The sequence below is a fragment of the Podarcis bocagei genome, assembly GCF_964188305.1.
Source record: "Podarcis bocagei genome assembly, chromosome: 14".
NCBI classification, from domain to species: domain Eukaryota; kingdom Metazoa; phylum Chordata; class Lepidosauria; order Squamata; family Lacertidae; genus Podarcis; species Podarcis bocagei.
In genome coordinates this window covers 37,116,075-37,139,015 of record NC_138139.1, presented here as the reverse complement: position 1 = coordinate 37,139,015, position 22,941 = coordinate 37,116,075, and the positions used below count along the sequence as shown (strand labels likewise).

The window sequence follows — 22,941 nt, the reverse complement described above, 5'->3', positions numbered from 1 at the left end:
GAAGGGCAGGATAGAAGTCTAGAGCAGGCTTCCTCAACCTCGGCCCTCCAGATGTTTTTGGCCTACAACTCCCATGAGCCCTAGCTAGCAGGACCAGTGGTCAGGGATGACGGGAACTGTAGTCTCAAAACATCTGAAGGGCTGAGGCTGAGGAAGCCTGGTCTAGAGGGCCACACTTGGCCCCCAGGCCTGAGGTTCCCAACCCCTGCTTCCACAACAAGCGCATTGGGCAATGGAGGAAAACACTTGAAGCAAGAGAGCCTGTGTCCCTATGCTTCCATTCTCTTCGCTCATTGAGTTGCATTTCTGGGAAACTCGTCAAAGGTGGCAACTGGTCAGTTATTATACGTGTGTGTACTTATGTGTGCAATGCGCAACTCATTGGGATTTTCCGCCTCAGGTGCCAAAATCAATGCTCTGGCCTTGTCCTTCGCTACTGCACATTCCAGAGCTTGTTAAATTATTCAAGCTCATTTGACTGCTGCTGTTTCGGCTGCTTCCCTAGACAAATAATTATCTAGCTGACCATCCTCCAGCTCTTTCGAGTGCTCCGTTCATTTTGTTTGAAGACTGCCAAGGGGCGAAAGAATAAACCCAGCCAGGGAGAGAAATCACCATAGATCAGGCATTACTAAGAAGCATTTTTAATGTACCCTCCCAGCCCCAAGACAAATGCAAGATTAAAAAAGAACAAATAATGGAAAAGAAATCCCATCATTACAAGCTACATAGAGTCAGATTTGTCTCTCTTGACCTGTACACAGACATGAATATGTACAAAAACTATATTTAAAATATTACAGATCTTCTTAGCATTTTGTTTTGCTTTTGGTCTAAAAATTACTACAGACGGCCCAACTGCATCTGGCAGTGTCTCTCTGACTGTGGTGATTCACTTTATATTAACATTTCACTTTTTAAAAGAAAAGAAAATGAAAGAAACCACACATACACATAAACCTTACAATAGAATTTAGATTTAAAAAACAAAATCTCAAATTTGGTATCGTTATAACTTTAGTGCACATGATACTCCTTCAATCCTCACTTGTAAAAATAAGAATAATAATTACTGGACTGAAAACTAGTTTTAAGGGCTTACCTAAACTGAGATTTTCAGTGGTTTAATTTAAACTGGATTAATAAAACAGATTTAAGGTGGTTTGTAGACTGGCTAATTTCTCAAGCTTAAATTCTTTTGCTTGCTTGTTTGTTTTGCATTTTCTGAAGCTGTATTTTTAAATTTGTTTTTGTTAGGTTTTCAAATATGTAAGAACAAACAAGCAAAAGAAAAAAAATGACACATACAAAAAACCCACACCTCAACAGGGGGGGTCCAACAACATCTGGAGAGAGGCAGGGGGTCCACCCCTAGGTTAGGGACAGGGAATTAAATTTTACCAGGAAAAGCTGCAACAGCACCTGGGGTTGGGCCCTTAACACCTGAGCTCATCATTGAAGCAGGGTTAGAAATTCATATCCGATGGACTAGATTATCTAGATTTGGGATTCATAGGGGCAGAGAAAAATGAAAGGTTGATTATAATAGGGTTGGGGAACCTGTAGCCCTGCAGGATTTTGGTGTACCTACAAGTTCATCGTCCCTCAACACTGGCCGTGCTGGCTGCAAATGATGGGCGTTGGGAGTCTAGCAACATATGCAGGGCCCACAGGTTGCCCGCCTTTGAACTACAGCCATATCTGTGGCATCTCAAGTGTTACACTGATGCAGGCTTTTTTTAAAAAAAGGTGTGCATTAAGCAAAGCATGCCAGCAGGAATGAACAGTCCAGGATCCACAATTCAATCAGGTAGGAAAATTCCGCGATGCGATGCAATGGAGCCTGGCCCTCCAGAACCAGCGCAGGAAGAGAAGGGCCAGGCAGGCCTGCAATATATCCTGGCCCTGGGCTAAGCGCTGCCACTGAGTGGTTGGTCCTGTGCCCAGGGGAATACCTTCCAAATTCCTGCCACCACTGGCTGATTTGGCAGCAGGAAATGATCTGGCCTGCCATTCACCAATTCACATGGAGGTCTGAGACCCGCCTGCAAAACCGCCTGCCCAAGAAGGGGCAAACGGACTTCTCACCTCTACTGCTTGCTCACTTTGTCTTCCTACCTGATGTCTTCTGCCACGTTTGATTGAATGAAGGTGTGCCAATAAAAACCAAGACTGTACTTTTTCAAAAGGGAATCTCATTCCTGTTATGTTTTTGGTCACTGACCGAGATGCAATCCTGGTGTTTCTCTTGTCAAGGAAGCCGCAGAAGGGAGAGACAGACGAGGTCGCTTTGCAGGCTTCCTTAGCTCATCCAGAAACTAGGAAGGAGGCAGGAGCAGCGAATGAAGTGTCTCCTTGTCTGTGATGCTATTTCCTGTTGGGAGGGATGGTAATGCATATGCGATCCATAGGCAATAGCATTAGGGGTTTGATGGGGGGTGGGGGCAGAACTCAGGAAGGGCATCATGCACTTATTTTTAGGTGTGGGTTTGATTTGGCGCTCCAGTAAATAATAGGATAAAGAAGTCCTGAGCAAGACAACATTTCCCACACTGGGAGAGTCTCAATTCCCTTTATGCAATTTGTGGCATGTTCCAACCTAACCAGAGAGCAGCTCAGTTGCCCTTTTGCTTGGCCTACAATTCCTCCCTTTGCTGGAAAGACCCAATGAGAAAGTTATGGGTAGGGCCATTAGTCTCATACAGGAAAGAAAAGAGCTTGTTCCCTCTGGGTTCAAAAGACAGGTCTCATCTCCCACTGTTAAGCCAGGAAATGCCATTTCCAGCATGGTCACGGTGTGGTTTGTGTGTGTGGATCCTGCCCTCCTGGCAAAATCAACTCCTGCCACCCACTTCCCATCAACAAATCAGTCCAAGGAGACTTCGCAGGGGTTTTCGTGAGCTTGGCGTGCACCCTCATAGATGTGGCGGAAGTCTTTGTAGCGAGGAGCGCAGCTGAGCCAAGCCTCCCCAAAATGCAGCCACCCAGTGAAAAGGAAACTGCCAGGTCCCGGCTTCACTCCACACCGCAGCAGAGTACGGATGCTGCCCGTGGATTTCCCATATTTGCCAACTGGTTGGAACAAGGCAAACTTCTGGCGGTGGATCCGGGTGGCACTGACACTGATGATGGATTCTTGCGACTCCATGTCATTGGAGACTGTCCGGATATTGCCACGGATGACTGCAGGGGTGGAAGGAGTGGAGAAAACAGAAACGTTTGTTTGTTTGTTATATATATACTGGCCAACAGCAGTTTTACAAAACACATACACACACAGAGAGAAAACAGCAGATTAAAGCCAAATGGACGGCAGTTTAAAGACTAAAAATAGCACAGTCGATGAGATATATCAATACAATGTCAACAATTACTTACAGAGCAGCAGCACACTGATAAAACCCAACTGTGTGTGTGTGTGAAATCCTACAAACCACGGATATGCGCACACACATGGGTGTAGTCAGGGGGGGCAGGGAGGCAGCAGCCCCCCCCAATCAAGTAAAACAATAGAAATACTTAACTAACTAATCACATCAGTTCTGCCCCCCAAAAGTCATGCCCCCCCACAAAAATCCTGGCTACGTCCGTATGTACACATCATGCATCTAAAGCACATTTAAAGCATATCCCCCTCCCAAAAAAACCCTAGGAACTGCAGTTCACCCCTCAACAGTAAACTTGGGTGGGGGGCATGCCAGTTGTGGTGGATCCAGAAGCAAAGAGTGGATGGAGCAGGAGATGTGGTCCTTATTTTTGTACAATAGGCTGCACTCCAGCTCTGCAAAAGTCAGAAGTTTGGACATGCATCTCTCTCTGTCTTCTACTCAGGAAGCAAGAGGCTTTGCCATAGTTCAAGGACATATTCTGGCTAGGCAAAAGCACTTGTGGGTGGTCTTGGAGCAGGGCTGGCGAGTGTGGCTTGTAGAGATCTCCGAAGGCCAGACAGAGTTGCTTGGAGGGCCACACTTGGCCCCAGGACCCGATATTGGTCCCCCATCCCTGCTTTAGGCAAACAGCAAAGCTTACTTGTTTTGGCATGCATTTGACCACAAACAAATCAGTTATTTCAGTTTGGTTTTGCTTGCTTGGCTTTCATGTATTTGTTGGCATTTCTAAATCAATGCTCTACATTATTGCTGTCGGGCTTGTTTTATTATTTTTCTCAGCCACACTGGCGGTCCCTGCACTGAAAGGCAGCAGGGAAACAAAACCAAATCAATCAACAGAAGTGGTTCTGTAGTGGCACCCAGCTCTAAGGCTACAGCTGAGTATAACTGGTCAGATCTAGCCAATTATGGAGAGGAATCCTGCTATTAGCCTGCTTGCATGCAGGTGCCTTTGGCTTCCTCCAAATCAGCAAGAATTAGCCCCTCCGAGATCATTCTGACAGGCTCGTGATCTGATCCGGCGTGGCAAATCCCCTTGTTCTCCTGTTTGACTTCCTGGTTGCCATGGGAACTTTGGAGTGGGCAGCCAGCGGACCCCCTGACCCCCTTCTCCTATTGTTTAGGGTTGCAAATCTGGAGGTTAGCAGAGCGTGCGGGGCAATAATTGGCAACTGCCCACTGAGCCGGACAGCCTTGAGTGTGCAGGCATTTAAAGGGGAGAATGGAAAGGCCACATCATCCCAGCTGGGGAGCGAGTTGCTCTGTGGGGGCAGCTCTAGCTGCTGGTGCCTCAGCCCGACTGGCAGGCAGGCAGCTCCTGGTTAGCTACTTAAGCAGCGTTCAGGGACAGAGTTCCAGAAGGGCAGGCTTTGGCTTTCACAGCTGCACATGCATTATTAAGAGTGATTTCTATGGCATTTTTCCCATGTAAAAGGAAAAAGCAAAAGAAAGAGCCCTGAAATTAACAATTCTTAGGCCTGGGTCCCTGGGTAACATTAGGCAAGTAAATCACAATCACAGGGTTGGTTGCAATGAGGAATGCAATAAGGATCGCTAAGCAAACTGGGCCAGTCCAGAAGTCTGAAATCCTGAGCGGCTGCTACCAGTCAGTGTGGGCAATATTGAGCTAGATGGACCAATGACTCAGTATAAGGCAGCTTCAATTTACGATGCTGAAGAGAGGAGCGGAAAATGTGAAGTTGAGGAAGACGTACTCACCAAAATCACTAGTGCAAACGGCCATCAGAATCTCAGTGTTGTTACACGGACGGCAGCTCCCTGCATCTTCCAAAGAGAAAAAGGAAACAGTCACTCAAACAGAGTTCATGCCGGCCTCACTATCCAATAGTTCTTCTTTAGAGAAGGGATGTGGAGAATGAGGGGAGGCAGAAGTAAAGCGTAGAAAGGCATCGTGAAAAGCTTGGTTTTTCTGTTGAGGGGAAGGAGAAATAGCAGTCCAGGGCATGTTTGGGCCAGGTGATTTTCACTTGAAAATATGGAAAGTGGCTTGTGCACTCTATTCATCTTTGACACTAGAGACTCGGCTTCTGTGGCTAGAGGCATCATTTATCAGCTGTGACTGGTACAATATCATCAACTGTTCCTGGGCTGGGAAAACTTGGCCACAGCAGTTCATGCACTGGTTATTTCAAGACCAGATTACTGCAATGAGCTCTATGTGGGGCTTCTCTGCTGAGCAAGAAGAGCTGGGAAAGATTCCTGGACCAAATGCCTTGAAAGCCACTGCCAGACAATATATGAGGAACCAGTGGCCCTCCTGAAGTTGTTGAATTGTAATTCCCATCACCACTGGCTGTTGACCATTCAGACTGACTCCCATCAAGATCTGGAGGGCCACAGTTTCCTCATCCTTGATCAGGAGGGGTGTCGTGGTTAGAGAGTTGGGCTAAAAGCTGGCAGATGAGGCTTTCAACGTTACTCAGCCATGAAGCTCAATGGGTGACCTTGGGCCAGTCACTGCCTCTCAGCCTAACCTGCCTCACAGGGTTCTTGCGAGTTTTCAAACTCTTCATGTATTAAATGTCAAGTTGGCATATGCAGAGGTGGGTTTTTGTTTTTGTTTACATAAATTCTATAAACAAAATTAACTCAATATAAATTCTCATTTTCCATAACTAGATATAGATAGATGATAGATAGATAGATGATATATATATGAAACATAAAAACCCCTAAAATAAAAGGTTTAGCTTTAAGCTTCCCCTTCTGCTCCTAGTGTTTAATGGAAAGAATATACCTAAGAGTTAAGGTTTACAGCCAAACAAAATAGAAATTTTGGCATTATGAGACCATGCGCCAACAAACTGGTCTTCTTAGGTTTAAGTACCTGTAGAAGGTTGTTTGAAACTAGTCAGCTTCTTAGTCTAATCTACCTCACAGGGTTGTCGCAAGGATAAAAAGGGGGAAGGGAGAACCATGTGTACTGCCTTGAACTCCTTGAAGGAAAAGGCGGGATAGAAATGTAATAAACAAATAGGCCTGACAAAATGGCCTGCCTTGGTAGAAGGCAGCTTTCTATTTTCCTAAGATGCCCTCTGGGCACAATCCCATTGGCATTAGAGAGCTAAGCTGGTAGGGCTCAAGTGGGCCTAACTCTGGGCTGGGCTGTGCCCTAGGTGCCAACATTTCTCAAGACAAAGCCTAGTAAAAAGCATTTTTAAAAAAAGCCATTCCCCAGTTGGGGAGAATGCCTAGGGTTGCTATGGTAACCATGTTCAGGCCTTATCTGAGATGCAGCTGAACGTCTTGGCGGGTGACTCCGCTACGAACTGCCGCACACTGGACTTTTGTTAGCTCAGAGATGAGGCCGATTAGATGTTCCTTCTTTGGCCTTGTGTTTTCGATTGCTGAGCACACTCCGGACGGCTTGGGTTACTTGCCCACCTCCTCCCCTTGCCGTGAGGGAGGCCCACACAGCATTCAGAGTCCTTGAAATGCAACAACAGCAAAAGGAGTTTCCGCTTTCCTAAGCCTGGGAAGCAAGTGAAGACTGTTTCCACGTTTGGTTTGCAAATGCTCTAGCATAAGGGTGTCTCAGGGCATGTGCAGAGTTCCTTTAACCCAAGCGGGGAAAGACTTCTTTTTTTAAAAAAAAAAGGATATATGAGTCATAGTACTCTGACCGTTACAGAAAGCTGTTGCTTTCTTGCCTGCCTAGAGAAAGCCCAATGTGCTGTTTGAGCCTGGAATTGCTGAACCAACTCTTGGATTGGGCTATGGCACTGCGCAAGGGAATGAGTCACATCCATTGTCCCACAGACTTTTGCCCCGGCCCCACCCAGCACTGAAATGTGGCCCCCGGAAAGTTGACCACGAGGGACTGCAGCCCCAGGGCTGAAAAAGCTTCCTCACACTTAGGCTAAAAAGGACACCATTCTGATCAGGACATAAATGTTCTGGTTGTGTGGCAACCTTATTTCCACACTGAAGAAAAAGCAAACAGCCCCAGCTACATGCACAGTTTCTTTCCAGCAGGACTTAGCATAGCCCTGAATGTCATGTTTCTTCCTTATTTATTTTGTTTAATTTTACATTTATAGCTTCCTTTCCTCCAAGGAGCTCAAGGCAACCCTGTGTGCTAGGGTTAGGCTGAGAGGCAATGACTGGCCCAGCGAGCTTCATGGCTGAGTAGGGATTTGAACCCAGGTCTCCCACGCTCTAATGCAGCACTCTAATCACTACACCACAGTGGCTCATGATCCTACGCATGTGCCACTTGTAACACAATAGGCATAAGAATATGATGCAAATATTCATCTGTTCCAGGATTCAGTTCCTAGGAGTATCCAGGGAAATGATTCTGGAAAGCTTGGAAATAGAGCTTGAGAGCACTGAGCCTCCCTTGATCTTTTATTCCCTGAATGGGGATGGGGGATGAATTCAATTCAGTTCATGTTTAAAGGTAATGTACATTTTCCAAAGCAATATGCAAACCGAAACACATCTATCTTTCAAAACGGGAGTGTCTCCAAATTTTGCAATGCATTTCCCCAGCCAAATAATGTGCGCAAAAATGCACATACTGGGGTAAAGTGTGCATAAAATGCATATATTAGTGGAAATAATATAGAGAAATGTATTATATTAGGGGAAATTGGTTTGCAAAGATGTGTATATTAGGGTAGATTGCATAGTAAATGTGTATATTAGGAGAATTTCATGGATGGGAACTAAAAAAAAAGCTTATATAGAAATAATAGAATTGTAGAGTTGGAAGAGACCATGAGCATCATTTAATCCAAACCCCTGCAGTGCAGGAATTGTTTGCCCAACATGGGGCTTGAACCCGTGACCCTGAGATTAAGAGTCACGTGCTCTACCAGCTGAGCTAAAGTGGGGGGAATTGTACTTAAGTCTGGAAAAGTGAGAAACTGAGAAAGCCTGCAATTGACGTATTTGTCGATCCCTACCTCCTAAGTGTCAACTTCAGATTTCAAAGGATCCTGGGCAAATGTCCTGAGTATGTTTTTGAATATTTATTACTGTATTTTTCACTTACTTGTATATTGCTTCAGGACCTTTTAGTGAGAAGCAATATACACATTTAATAAGCCTAAATCTAAAACCTTGCCCCTCCTTGCCAGTGTCCCCACCACTGCCCATTGGCTTGCTATCTTCTTCTGGGCCAAATCTGCATTACTGCAAGGCAGAGGGAAAGAGCCAGCTAAGAGGATGCTGGTCCTATCTCCTTGCCTTTTTCACTGCTCATCTGGCAGAAGGCAGGCGAACAGCCAGCAACAGGGAGGAATGCTGATTATGCTGACCCTGGCCCTCTCCCGAATCTTGTATTCAGAGGAATACCACCTTTCACAGAATCAAAGAGTTGGAAGGCACCACAAGGGTCATGTAGTCCAACCTGCAATGCAGGAACCTTTTGCCCAATCTGGGACTCTAACCCACAACCCCAAGATTAAGAGTCTCACGCTTTGAATGTGGGGGTTCCATAAGTAAAGGTTAAGGAATTATACCAAACTGCTCTACTTCAGAGTTGTTTGTCCTTCAACTTATATTCCTCTTGAAGAAAAGCAGAACCAATTTTGAGTTTGGGGGTCCCAAGGCCCATCACCCAAGAACTGGGTGAATTGAATGCCTCCCCAGCAGCAGAACTTCCTTGGTCTATGTTAGATTTCTGAAAATGGGCATATACCTACTGCCCTGTATTCCTACCCTGATCTGGAGGTGGGAGAAAGGAAGTGTCCCTCTGACATTTCCCTGTACAGTTTTATGAAAGGGGGGGGGTCACATTTATTTTAAGCTGAATCCACAATTATATCGTGTTTAAGGAGGCTTAACTCTGTTTTGGCATGATGGCTAAATTGACAAAGTTACAGCCCCCTGCACCATGGAAATGGAAGTGGTGAGATGGTAAAACAACGGTAAACCACTGGTTGCCTATATGTTTGGAGGCTCAAACCATGGTTTGGGTTCTAAACCATGCTTAGTACAAGCCATGATTTGGCATGGCTGAATGGACTCTTGGTTTTGCACAAGAACCTCTCCATGCTCACATGTGGAGAAGATGGTTGTTTCTGGGTTTGATAAGCTAGAAGATAAAAGCTTGAGAAAATACTATCACAGATGCATCACAAATGTTCCCTCCAAACCCAGCCATGAAAGCCAAAAGAACTTTACCTTCCATGCTGAGGTTTCTGGACGGCCACGAGAAGCGGGAGTTCCAGTCACCCCGCAGCTCGTAGCGGAAGGCAGCGATCCGGCGGCTGATGTCCTGGTGCAAGGTGGACTGGAGGAACAGAGCAACCTTCTCCTTGGGCAGCCAGCTAAAACAGCGCACCTTGGGCTGCAAGGTAGCGTCGGCCTCCGAGAGGAGGAGCTCCAAGACACCGTCCCTCTCCAAGTAAATCTGAGCTCCTCGGAAGCTGTTGGAGGACTTGATGCAGGCTGTCACCCGCCTTGGGTTCTCTCTGCCGGTGGTGCCTGTGGGAAGGCGGGGGAAAAGGCTCAGGCGCAAGGCTCCCGCTGGATACAGCCACTCCAAGGATCCCTCAGCACAGTGCAAGGAGATCTGTTCCACGCTGCCCGATTCCTGCGACAGACCACTGCAAGGGATAGTGGAATGGAGTTAGTATAACAAGGAAGCTGGGGCAGTTTCGTCTGTTCCCAAGAAAGTCAGGACATACATCAGTCAGGAAGAAGGCAACAACTGGTATCATAAGAATATCAGCAAAGAGATGCAAGTTAGGGCTGAGAAGGGAGGTTTGAAAGTCTGTGAGAGGTGAGACATTGGAGAACAGAGCTGTGTGTGTTGCATAGCACCCTCCCAAGCTAGTCTGCTGCTCTCAGGTGTGAAAAAATGTCTACCCATCACCAATGGCCAGTGCAGTGGACCAGGGTCAGCCCACCCAGGAGGCACACTGGGGCACACCCTCCTGATAGGGGTGCTGCTGCTGTGCCACACGCTCCATTCCAGCCTCCTTTTACTCCCTGAGCTGCCTCCAGGCAATGGTGCCTCCTAAGAGGAGGAAGAGGCAGGGCAGTGGCTTTTTCAGTTTTTCCTGGAGCGACCAAACATCCTGGGCTGTCCTGCAGTGGTGTATGGCATGGAGTGGCAGCAGTAGCATCTCGTCCATTGCTGTAAGCAGCAAGATTTATTGGGCCACCCCTGACTATTGCTGCTGTTCTCCAGCACCTAACTAATGTCAGAGCTGGCCCTGGCGGTTGGAGAGCTCTCAGGGAGACACAGTGGCCAATAATGAGCCCCATGAGTATTTCTCAACCACATTCTCAGAGCTTGCCTCTGCATCATTAACACCTGTTCAGATTGCCCTTCTCTCCCCAGTTAGAGTTGCCCCTTTGTCAAAACAGATGAAATGCATCACAAAAAATGACAAAAGACACAGATTTGAAACTCTGAAGATGCTAATGCAATAGCTTTTTTGAGGTTATTTTCACCGGTACGGAGCACAGTCACCTCTTTTTTTTCGCTGCCCAAGACAGCCATTTTGTGCTGGCAATCACAGCAATTTTATCGATATATGAGTACTGGCACTTTGTTTTTCACCACCACCAAAAACGTATGCCGCTAGCGTATATGTAAAAATGCAAATTTAGACATAATCACTCTACTTTAAATAGAAATACATCTCAGCAGAAGGAGAAAGTTGGTGACCTGTTTGGCAGCTTAGGTGATAAACATTTGTGGGTAAGTTGAAGGTCCCTGCCACTCTCCCTTCTTATTGTCATAACACAATGAAGTTTAACTTAGAGGAGATTCAGTTACCCTCCTGAGCCTAAGTTAGACCTGTCCGTTAATTTCCATGGGTTTACTGTGAGTAGGACTAACATTGGCTAGAGCCCATTATCTGGATTTAGGCCACATGACCCTTCAAACAGAGGGTGCCATTGAATTCCACAGGGGCAGGGAACAAATTTCAGTCTCAGGGCTGCATTCAATTCTGGAAAACCTTCCAGAGCCCACATGCCAGTAGTGGGCAGGGCCAGAGACCAAAGTGGGTGGAGCAACATATGTCCACTTCCCTACTTTCCACACATGGTGTCACACACTCTTCTCTATCTTGCCTCCAGACAAACCAGAGACATTAGCAGAGTATAGGGATGGAGCTCAGCCTGGCAAAACACTCAGGTTGTAATGCAGGGGCCACTGGGGGTGTGGCTTGTGAGAAAAGGGCGTGGCCTGGAGGGAGTTCCGAGAGCCAGAGGCCTGGAAGGCTGCACTTGGCTGCTGGGCCCAAGGTTCCCCACCCTTGGAACAGAGGACTTTCCCCTGTAAAGTAGGACACCTGGACACCCTATTCCCAATTCATGGACAGAAAAGATGTCTTTTGCAGCACGATGCCATCCAGATGGTTGAAGACTCTGGAGCGACTTGCCATTTCGCAGCAAAAGTGACTCATCTGCTCTGCAAAGGATCAAGATCACTGAGAAACAGATGCGGCAGCTGTGTCACACACCCGACACGCCCCTCCAAAACCCTGTTACGCTGCCCTCTAGAGGCCCCACAAAAGCAAACGCATTATGCTAGAAGACACAGTGGGCCCCTTCTTTATGAATGAAGTCTGAGGTTTCCCCTGTTCAAGGACTGCCATACATGGTTCATTCATATTCATAGAATATTCAGAAAACAGAAGGTTTGTGTAGCCAACAAAGTTTTACTCAGGGTAGACCTATTAAGATGTATGTGCATAAATAAGTCATGCCCACTAATTTATGTGAGTCTTCTTTGAGTAGAACTAACCCACAAGGTTGAATTCTTCAAAGCTCTTGCAATCTAAATTATTCTTCCCTGCAGCTGTGAGTTATTTTCAAAAGGCCGCTTTGCCTGCAGATACCTCTCCCCCTTCGTCCCATTTTCATCTTGGACATTCTGCAAAGGACCCAGGAGGAAGAACAGCTGTCCTACAGGATTAATGAGAGGAACAAGCACCCCCCCTTTTTATACTCCCCCCCCTCATTTTAAGGCTTAAAAGAGAAGTGGTTGGTACATAGTCAAAGACCTCTGGGTCAGATTATACTGGGCAATCTAAATCAATACTGGTCAGTCATCAACCCTGGAAAAATACAAGTTTCTGAGTTCAATTATTTTCATATAAAAAGACCTATTAAACTATGCCTTCAATACTATCTAAAGGGTTCAGTGCAGTTTGCAAATGTAAACATACAAATGTTGCAGAATACACCCGCAATAAAGCACCAGTCTGGAGGGGCCCTCGCTTGTCCTGACTCCCCTTCCTCTGATGTTTTCCCTACATTGCATTTTGGTTCATAAACCCATCAGGATGGAGACTCGTCCGCTTGCACTCCCTAAAAAGTGTTATGCTCAGTGATTGTGTAATAACGATGAAAATAATAATAATAATAATAAGACACACAATGACTATCGTCAGCTGTCCGTGGCTCAACAGCTGAATTGATTCAGCTGAGCTGCAGCAGCAACCTTTGCTCTATAAGGTAGCAAGGGCCTGGACTGCCCCACCTCCCACAGGGAACAGCTGCTAAAAGAGGGGAAATTGTAACAGAGCATTTGCTCACCAAACCCAGCATGGCCTGTTTAGTGAGACTTTAAAAAAACCCACCAGCTTTCAAAGCCTCCACACAACCTAACAATGTTGTCATTCTTTCTTGCATTTCCCACAGGATACAACTATACTAAATTACATGGGAAGGAAATAAATTATGGTGCATTTATGATAATTCCAATGCAAACTGTCAATACATTCTCTAAGTGCATTTCAAGCGCAAGGTTACCATTTAAGATGAAACGTGCAAAAAAACCAAATCTCCGGTATTTCTCAGCTCGGCTACTGTAATGCATTCCACAAGGGGCTGCCATACAGAGGAGGCTAAACTGGCCAAGCCAGCCATGCTCCAATCTCTGCATTGACTTCTCATGGTCTCTGCTCGAAAGGATGTCCTGTAAGTAGCCATACACAGGCGCTGCCTCCTTCCCTCCAGTTTACCCCACCATCGCTGCGTCACATTTCAGCATTCTACACAAAGGAAGTATGACGTGTTCTTTTGCTGCTTTTTGAAATTGGGAAGTGCCATAGCTCAGTGGTAGAGCCTCTGCTTTGCATGCAGAAGGTATCAGGGCCAATCCCTGTCTGAAACCCTGGAGAGCTGCTGCCCATCAGTCAAGAAAACATTGGCCTAGATCAGGGGTCCCCAAACTATTTTCAAAGAGGGCCAGATTTGATGAAGTGAACAAGCGTGAAGGCCGACCAAAGTTGTTGAGCTTTTTTATGATTTTACCCCAAAGTTGTTGAGTTGTTTTGGAGTTTTTGATCTTTTTTTAGGATTTTACCCCTATAAATAAATCCAGGGGGCCGGATTAGGTCCCCAAAATGGAGGGACTAGTGGTCTGACTCAGTATAAGACAGCTAAAGGACCCTGCTGCATTAATCCAATGGCCCATCTAGTCCAACATCATGTTCTCATGGTGGCCAAACAGATGACTGTGGGACAGCCCAAAAGCACTGTCCCTTCCTGCAGTTTCCAGCAAGTGGCATTCAGACACGTTACTACCTCCAACTGTGGAAGAATCGCATAGCCACCATGTTCAGATATCAGAAACATTTCGAGTCCCACAAGCCACAATAGCTCAGAAGCATTCAGTCTAACTCCAATGTTTTCTCCTCTAGCCAGTGGTGCCATTAGGACAGGACTTTAGGGCAGATGATCCCGTGGTGGAATGGGTCAGTGTGCTTTCCTGTTCATCAGAAGTTTGGTGGTTCAGGCCCACCCAGGGATGTCTGTGGGCAGGATTCCTGGATCACAGGAGGCTGGACCAGATGACCCTGGGGGTCCCCTTCCAACTCTCCATTTCTATGATTCTATGGCGGGGCCCCAACTCAGCAGAATAAGAAACAGGGCCCTGGAACACAACAGGGCTGGTTCAACACATTTTGATGGAAGCGAAGGAAAACCCATTACTGGGGTTGGGGCGATAGGGATTTAGGACCATAAATCCCACCATCTAAAATTACCCAGTTATACCATTGCCTCCAGCCACACAGCTTGTCAAATTATTATTTTTTAAAGCAGAGGCTTCGGTCCAGCGCAGCTGTTCTTATGACCCCCTGCATCTCAATCTAGGCATGCATGCCCTGAAGTGTGGCCAGCATTCTGGACACCAGCACTAGTTGCTGTGCTGGTCACAAGCCAACTTCAATTATAGAAAGGTTGGATATAACATTAAAAACAAACTAAGCCTTTACGGTGCCAAATCCAGAAATCTTTATGGATTTGGTTTGCCACTGCAGCACACATTGCAAAAAGGGCTGCCCTATTTAATCGGTTGCTCAGAAAATGAAGAAAAACTTGTAGCACACTAAAATGAGGAAACATGAAATCAGGACCTGTCCGCAGACAGGAATGGAGTGGGAGAACCAGCAATACTACCGTGAGCCTTTGAGAAGTTCAGGATAGGGTTGTATCCAAGCTATATTCAGTGCTGACCCATTGAAATCAATGGATGTAAGCTAGTCATGTCCATTATTTTCAGTGGGTCTATTCTGAGCAACCCATAATAAATGAGTAAAGCACCCCATGAAAGTACTTTAATCCCAGGGGTCCACTTTTTTCAGCACCCAAGAAAAATGAAGAAATGGCAGCTACCAGGGCAGTTCCCTCTCCACACCATACAATTCTTCTCCTTTTAATAAATTAGACTACTCATAGGCACAAAGAACCAGCCCACAAAATCACTCAATCAGTTTCAGCCAGTATAAGTTAGGTGTCCCTAGCAGAAGACCAGAATTACAGTCTGTGCACAAGGATGGTTTAGGGCAACCAATGTTTACTAAGCCAGGAGGAAAGTTAAACTCTTCAATAAGTATGACCTCACTTTTCTTTCTGGTAAACCATTGTCAAAGAACAGTAGGAGATTCCAATACTTCTCTCTCTCTTATCCATAAAATATCAGAACAAGTTAGGCTGCAATCCTTTTCTGAAAGTAAGTTCCACTGAACTCAGTAAGTCATATTTTTGAGTATGCACATATAGAATTGCACTCCCAATCTCCACTTGTGGGGGGACGGGACGACAACAATAACCAGCAGCCAAGACCCATTGTAATTCCATGAAAAACCTAAAATCAATCAGTTAAGGAGGATGCCAAACCAACACCAGGACATGGTTTTGCAACATAAAAGGCCCAGTTAAGAAGACCCATCACCAGCTAACTTTGCAAAACCCTGAAGGGAATTTGACCCTGCTCTTTATAAGAAGCTGTGGGTTGTAGCCACTGTTGGTTCTAACTCAGAGTAGACCCCACTGAAGTTAATTGAGCCTGCCTCACTTAGACCCATGCATTTCGATGGGTCTACTCTGTGTAAAACTTAGTTGGCTAGACAAACCAGTGACTCACACCCTGCACCGCTTCCGCATCCAAAATCTAATTTCTTTTTCTGCCTGTCTCCTTGAACTGCCGTTGCACCAACGACTCCCTTAATGCTGACCAGGACTTATTCTAACTCTAACTCTAGTTGCTAGCATGGAACACAGCAGGTTTGAAGAACCTACGTAACCCAGTATTTCGAAGAGAGAAGGAAAAACCTCTGCGGATGAATGAAGGTCAAACAGCATCACTTTTCGACTACACGTTTTGAAGGCAAGAAATTTGTCCGTATTAATACCTACCTCCCCCTCCAGCTACACTGATCTTCTGAGTAATTGCAAAGGGCTGTATGCAGAAGAACTAAGCCCAGGAGCCCCAACGCCAAAGACATCTTAAGGTCTCTAACTCCTGGGCAAAGAAGCAGGAGAGGAGAAGAATCAAATGTAGGGGAATGAATCCTTTTGGAGCACCATCCTGGAATGTGCTGGCGGAGTTAGGAACGCCCGAGTCTCCCCACCATCCATCTCCTCCCTCTGCCGGCTTTCTTCTGGCTCCTCGCAAGGAATTCCCCGCTTTCTCTTCCTTTCCCCTCTTTTTCAGGCTGCAAAGTAGCGCGTCCTCGCCCCCGCTCGCTGCGAGAGACGCTGCAATCGGGGGCAAGACAGACCCGGAGAGAGATGGGAAGCTCCCGAGATTCTCATGGTGAGTTTGAAACGGACTATATAGGACGCCCGCAGAGCGCAAGGCAGTTTCAACCCGGGCGGAGGGAAGAGCCGGGAGTGTATGGGTTTGGAGACGCGGGGTGGGGAGGGGGGTGGAGATCCTCTGCGGTTTCCCAATCAAAACCAAGCTGCGGAACTTTCGGCCAATCGGAATGCAGGCAAAGGGGAGGGTGCGATTCTTCGCTAGATTAGCAAGTTAGTGGTTCTGAGAACAATGTGATTTCAAAAAAAGGGGGCGACGGACGGACGGACTCTGAAAATATTTTTCTCCAGATGTGTGGAAGTCCATTGCAGGCAGAGGCAGGCAGGCTTTGCTTTCAGAATTTTGAGTTTTAAATTAAGCCATCATTTAAATCCCATAGGATTAGTAGCAATTAGAAGTTGTGAGTTTGGGAATTGCTTTTCAAAGGAGGCAAAAATATTGTTTCGGAGAGTGAGAAATTCAGGGGGGTTCTTGTTTTGTTTTGTTATTTCTAACTAACTTTTCTTTATAAGTTACAAAGTGCAACAGTTCAAGATAAGTGAACAAAATTCCCTCAACATTCCCACCCCCCCTATATTCACCTCACTCCTCCTCCCCCCCCCACTGCTTCTAGATTACTCTCTAGAAAATGTGACCACATAGAATCTTTTCTAGAATCAGAGTTGGATGGGACCACCAGGGTCACCTACTAGTCCAACTCTCTTCAATGCAGCAATCTTTTGCCCCATGTAGGGCTTGAACCCACAACCTTGAGATTAAGAGTCTCATGCTCTACCAACTGAGCTATCCTAGAATTTAGAGTTAGAAGGCACCGGAGAGTCATCTATCCAACCCTCCTGGTCCTTTCCAGTTCTACAATTCTATGATTATAAATTTTCCCAAGGTTGAGGAAGTGGTTTTTGCCTACATTTGGATGCTGTTGGATACAGTGAGACCCATGTCAGAGACACACAGAGAGAAGAGTGCACAGCTAAAAAACTCACAAATTACATTTAAAAATCACACTTTTGGGGGGGGGGGTTTCTTTGAATTCCCAGGTAGCACCAGTGTGTTTCAAACTTTTGTGCAAATAAGTAGCTAGGGACTACTTCTCCCAAAGAATCACGTGAACCATAGTTTGTTAGGTGTCCTGAGAAATGTAGCTCTGTGGGGGGGACGGACTACAATTCTTGGCAGAGGGAGTTGTGTGTTTGAAATGTGTGTTGGATATGTTTGAAATGTGTGGTGTGGTTCTGCTCTCATCAGTTTATTGCATTTCCTGAGTAACAGATCCAGTTCTGAATCTACAATTAGAATTTCACAGTGCAATCTGAACCATGTCTACTCAAAAGTCAAGGCCTGTTGAATTAAATGGGGTTTACTCTTGGGTAAGTGGGGCTCGGATTGCAGCCCAAGTTGCTAATTTGCACTGATCAACTGATTAAAGGCTGCAGCTTGACTCTGCATCCAACTTCCTTCCTCTTTATTTTTATTAACAAGGGGGGGGGGAGGACACCCACCACCACCACAACCTTGATTAGGAACCTTGTGCTGTGACTACTGACATTCTTTGTAACTAGAGATTTGGCAGGATTAGACCCAAAGGAATTCTTATCCAAGCTTTATTAATGCTAGGCAGTGATGCAATCCAGCCGCAGTGCATTTTAAGACTTATGCAAACATTTAATAAAAGAGAACCCCACCACTGTTCTGCTCCCCACCAAACCGCTGCTGTTATTATTAGCCTGTTCATTAGAACACCATACAAACCCACCGCAAGCCTCTTCTATTTATTCCTTCCCCTCCTCCTCTGCTCCAGACACCATTGTCCCCAGGTTTAACAAACCCTCCAATTAATTACATTTCCATCGGAGTGACAGCCCGCCAAAATGTTTGAAATAAACACGGAACAATTGCGATGCAGTGATATAGGCCGAAGAACAAAGCGTCCAGAGGGAGGGGTGGAGCAGAATGAAAATGAGGGATTGTAAATTTTGATGGGAGAAAGAGAGGAATGAGGGAGGGGAGGGGGGAGGGCAGACCAGAGAGTGCATTTGGGATGCAGCCTGTGAAAAGGGGACAGTGGAACAAGACAATCTGTCGGAATCCATAGAGAATGAATTCAGAGCATAAATAAGTCCTGGCACTGTCAATTTATTAAAGCTCCCATCTGCTGCTAAAGCAACACTTGTGGGGAAGACACTTGCTTTGCATACAGCAAGGTTCCAGGTTCCATCACTGGCGTCTCCAGGTAGGGTTGTGAAAGACTCCAGTCTGAAACCTTGCAAGCCAGTGTAGACAATGCTGAGGTCAATGGACCAATGGTCTGATTTGCTACGAGGCAGGGTGCTATGTACCGTATTTTTCGCCCCATAGGACACACTTTTTCCCCTCCAAAAATGAAGGGGAAATGTGTGTGCGTCCTATGGGGCGAATGCAGGCTTTCGCTGAAGCCTGGAGAGCGAGAGGCATCGGTGCGCACCGACCCCTCTCACTCTCCAGGCTTCAAGAAGCTATCCGCAAGCCTTGCAAGCCCGGCGGGAGTTCCCGCGGGCTCACAAGGCTTGCGGGCAGCAGCCTGCATCCCCGGCGAGTGTCTGCAAGCCTTGCGCGCCTGGCGGGAGGTCCCGCCGGGCGCGCGAGGCTTGGGGCGGCAGCCTGTTGCCCGAAGCACGGGGAGCCCTCCGGAGGGTGCCCCGTGTTTCGGGCAGGTGTGCACAAGGCTTGGGGCGGCAGCCGCGGCGGGGGGGTAAATTTTTTTTATTCATCCCCCCCCCCAAAAAAATGAGCTGCGTCCTATGGGCCGGTGTGCCCTATAGGACGAAAAATACGTATGTTGAAATTTTCCAGTGGGGAAGGGCTGCAGCTCAGTGGCAGAACACCTGCTTGGAATGCAGAAGGTCCCCAAGTTGAATTCCTGGCATGCACTCTACGTGGGGCTACTTTTGAAGGTGACCCGGAAACTGCAATTAATCCAGAATGCGGCAGCTAGACTGGTGACTGGGAGTGGCCGCTGGGACCACATAACACCAGTCCTGAGAGATCTGCATTGGCTTCCAGTATGTTTCCGAGCATAATTCAAAGTGTTGGTGCTGACCTTTAAAGCCCTAAATGGCCTCGGTTCAGTATACCTGAAGGAGCGTCTCCACCCCCATCGTTCAGCCCGGACACTGAGATCCAGCGTCGAGGGCCTTCTGGCAGTTCCCTCATTGTGAGAATTGAGCTTACAGGGAACCAGACAGAGGGCCTTCTCGGTAGTGGCGCCCGCCTTGTGGAACGCCCTCCCTTCAGATGTGAAGGAAATAAACAGCTATCTTATCTTTAAGAGACATCTGAAGGCAGCCCTGTTCAGGGAAGTTTATAATATTTAATGCTGTACTGTTTTTAACACTTGATTGGGAGCTGCCCAGAGTGGCTGGGGAAACTCAGCCAGATGGGCGGGGTATAAATAATAAGTTGTTGTTGTTGTTGTTGTTGTTGTTGTTGTTGTTGTTGTTCTTCTTCTTCTTCTTCTTCTTCTTCTTCTTCTTCTTCTTCTTCTTCTTCTTCTTCTTCTTCTTCTTCTTCTTCTTCTTCTTATTATTATTATTATTATTATTATTTCCAGGAAAAACTGAGGATAGACTCCTGACTGGAGCTGCCAGTCAGTGTAGGCCAACCTGTTTTGGAGCACAACTCTCATCAGCCTTGGCCAGTGTGGGCAGCAGGCAGGGATGATGGGAGTTGCAGTCCAACAATATCCAGAGGGTACCTGGTTGAAGAAGGCTGCTGTAGCCGATACGGAGCTAGGTGGAGCCATGGTCTGGCTCAGTGCAAGGTAGGTTCCTTCCTCTGTTCCGCTGGTCATTAGAAGAGCATCTGCTTTGCCTGCAGAAGATCCCAGGTGTATCCTTGACATCTTCAGGTGGGTCGGGGGGAAAGACCCCTGCCAGAAACCCTCCAAAGCTGCTGCTGGTCAGTGAAGAAAATGCTGAGCTAGATGGAGCAATGGTCTGACTCAGGTCACACCCACAGGTCTTAACTGTCATGCCCCCCCCCAAAGAATCCTGGGAACTGTAGTTTGTTAAGGGTGCTGGGAATGGGAGGTCCGTGAAGTCAGCAATGATAACAAACTGCAGTTCCCAGGATTCATGGTGGGCAGCCAAGACTGCTAAAGGTGGCATAAGAGGGCTTTAAAGGTATGGTGTGGCTGTGACCAATGCTGTTATGCTGGATTTGGGCTTGGGGAGTGGTTCAGAGACCCAAGCACACCTGATGCACAGATAGAGAAAAATCACTGCAGCCACAATAAGGAGGAGGAACTGGTGTATCACACAGAGACTGCCAGGCAACCTCTTCTGTGCATAGGAGCATTTGGCTTATATGCACAGAGCTGGAGCACATAGAATCATAGAATTGTGGAGTTGGAAGGGACCTCGAGGGTCATCTAGTCCAACCCCCTGTAGTGCAGGAATCTCAGCTAAAGCATCCATGACAGATGGCCATCCAACCTCTAAAAACATCCAAGGAAGGAGAGTCCACAACTCCTGGAGGGAGACCATTCCACTGAAAGCCACCTTCCAGGTCATTGGCCCATGTAGTTCAGCATTCCCTGTAGTGCCTGTCCAGGGTTTTCTGCAGGGGCCTTCTGCAGTCCTAACTGGAGATGCCAAGAGCTGAACTTGGCAGCGTGTGCCTACGAAAGAGGTGCTCTGCCATTGGATGGTGGCCCTTCCCAAGGACAAACAGCCCCTCTCCCTCCTTCCATTGACAAGCCTTTGAGGTTGCTCGCTTGAAGGAAAAGTACTTTTCACAGAGGGCTTTGTTAACCAACACCAAAAAGAAATATTTCAATATATAAATGCATGATAAAATTTTTTTTAAAGTGGGGAATTTGGTACTAAAAGAGCCAGATGGAGGACTATGGAACATGTGGCATGAAAGCGTTGGAGCGCATTCTGGAATGCAAATGCACATTTGGTGGTAAAAGGGAACAAGGGGCATGTGAACCCAAACGGAGAAGTTTTATTGTGGATCATGGGTTTTGTAGTTTGAAGGAGGCCTGGGCAGTCTCTTTTGCATCATAGGTTTTGTAGTTTTAAAGAGGCCTTAGCCATCTGTTTTGCATCATGGAGCTGTACGCAATTCTCGCACATCTTCATTATTGAATTATTTTATTTCTCATGGCACTGGGTTTGGTTTTGGATTCAGGCTATGTCTAGCAATCTGGGCTTCTTCTCCTTTTTTTTTTTGCCAGAGACAGAGATTCAGCTCTCTCTTTTTTCCAGAGTGAGAGATGTCGATGTTTCGTGGTGGTCTCTGTGTCACCAAGGTGCTCAGAGAAAGGCGGGTGTGCTTTGCAGAGGAGAACAAGCGGTGGAGTTATTCACCCTTCACGTACTGCACACCCTGGACAAAACACTGTAATATTTGTGCGGTTCTTTGGATGCCTTTGGAGGGGAAGCATCCAAGACTGCTTGTGAGCAGGAAAGCAGCCAGGGCTCATTACCATAAAATGAGGGGAGATAAACGAAAAGGCGGCAGAGAGGAGGGGGGATAGAGGGCAGGAGGCACAAAGTTGGGAGGCCCAATTGTCCTGCCCCCATCAATCACAGCTCCCGCCAGAATTGTGATTAGGAGAGAAGCAGCAAGTTTGCAAAAGGAGGGAGAAAGAGAAAGATCTGGGATTCTAGGCAGTTCGCTGGAGATTAAAGGGCTAGCCGACCCCTGCTCTCCTTTGTTCCGCAAATACTCATAAATCTGGTAGGCTGAAATAAGAGGCAGAGCAAGGCATCTACCAGTCTCCCATCTCTTCTGAGCTGCATTTCAAGGGGTGGGGAGTAGTGCAGTGTTGTGTTGGTAAATTCTGAAAAACAGCAGGCACTCTTCATCACAAGGCCCCAGCCACAACTTTTTCCTTTACTGTAAATAATTTTGTATTAATATTTTTTTTTAATATGCCCACACAAACCCAGAATATTTAACTAGACACACACATACCCAGTATTATGATATAAGATTGTGCAGAGCCCAAGGTGGGGTTATATTGACCTTGGACTTGGGAAACCAGGGTTCAGTGCCCCACTTGGCCATGAAGCATGGGTGTGTGTGGCTTGCGCCAGTCACAATCCCTCTGCCTAAACTCCTCAGGTTTGTTGTGAGGCTAAAATAAGGAGGGCGGAGGACCATGTCCACTACCTGGAAGAAAGATGGGATGTAAATGGATAGAAATAAGTGATATCTCTTGCACATAAAAACAGCTGGTAGAGTAGACAGTTCCAATTAGGAAGAGCCTGGCTGCTGGATCAGACCAATGGCCCATCTACTCCAGCATCCTGTTTTCATAGTGGCCAACCAGATGCTGCCTAGTGATAGAGACAGCCCTGGTTGCAAAGACAGAATGGATGCTTCCCTGAACATAAAAATGCAAGAAGAACCGGACAAATTAGTGTTAATTCCAGAAGTGTATGCTCAATTCTGACCAAACTAAGCCTATGGATGTATATTTTGCTCTAGGAGGCTCAGTTTGGTCAGAATCAAGTATACAGTTCCAGA

The 22,941-nt window shown here is 46.6% G+C and overlaps 1 protein-coding gene across 2 annotated transcripts; it reads right to left on the bottom strand.

Moving 5' to 3' along the window:
- Positions 1–628: 628 nt before the first annotated feature.
- METRN (meteorin, glial cell differentiation regulator) lies at positions 629–16,511 on the bottom strand. Of its 2 annotated transcripts, none has more exons than XM_081170382.1 (4): positions 16,026–16,511; positions 9,543–9,967; positions 5,109–5,174; positions 629–3,183 (listed from the first exon to the last, which is right to left on the bottom strand). In XM_081170382.1, exons 1-4 carry the CDS (start codon positions 16,112–16,114, stop codon positions 2,867–2,869), a joined length of 897 nt encoding a protein of 298 aa, XP_081026508.1. In that variant the 5' UTR covers positions 16,115–16,511; the 3' UTR covers positions 629–2,866. The 2 variants fall into 2 exon arrangements, with proteins under 2 accessions (XP_081026508.1, XP_081026509.1); XM_081170383.1 differs by having other exon boundaries at positions 5,109–5,168.
- Positions 16,512–22,941: the final 6,430 nt, after the last annotated feature.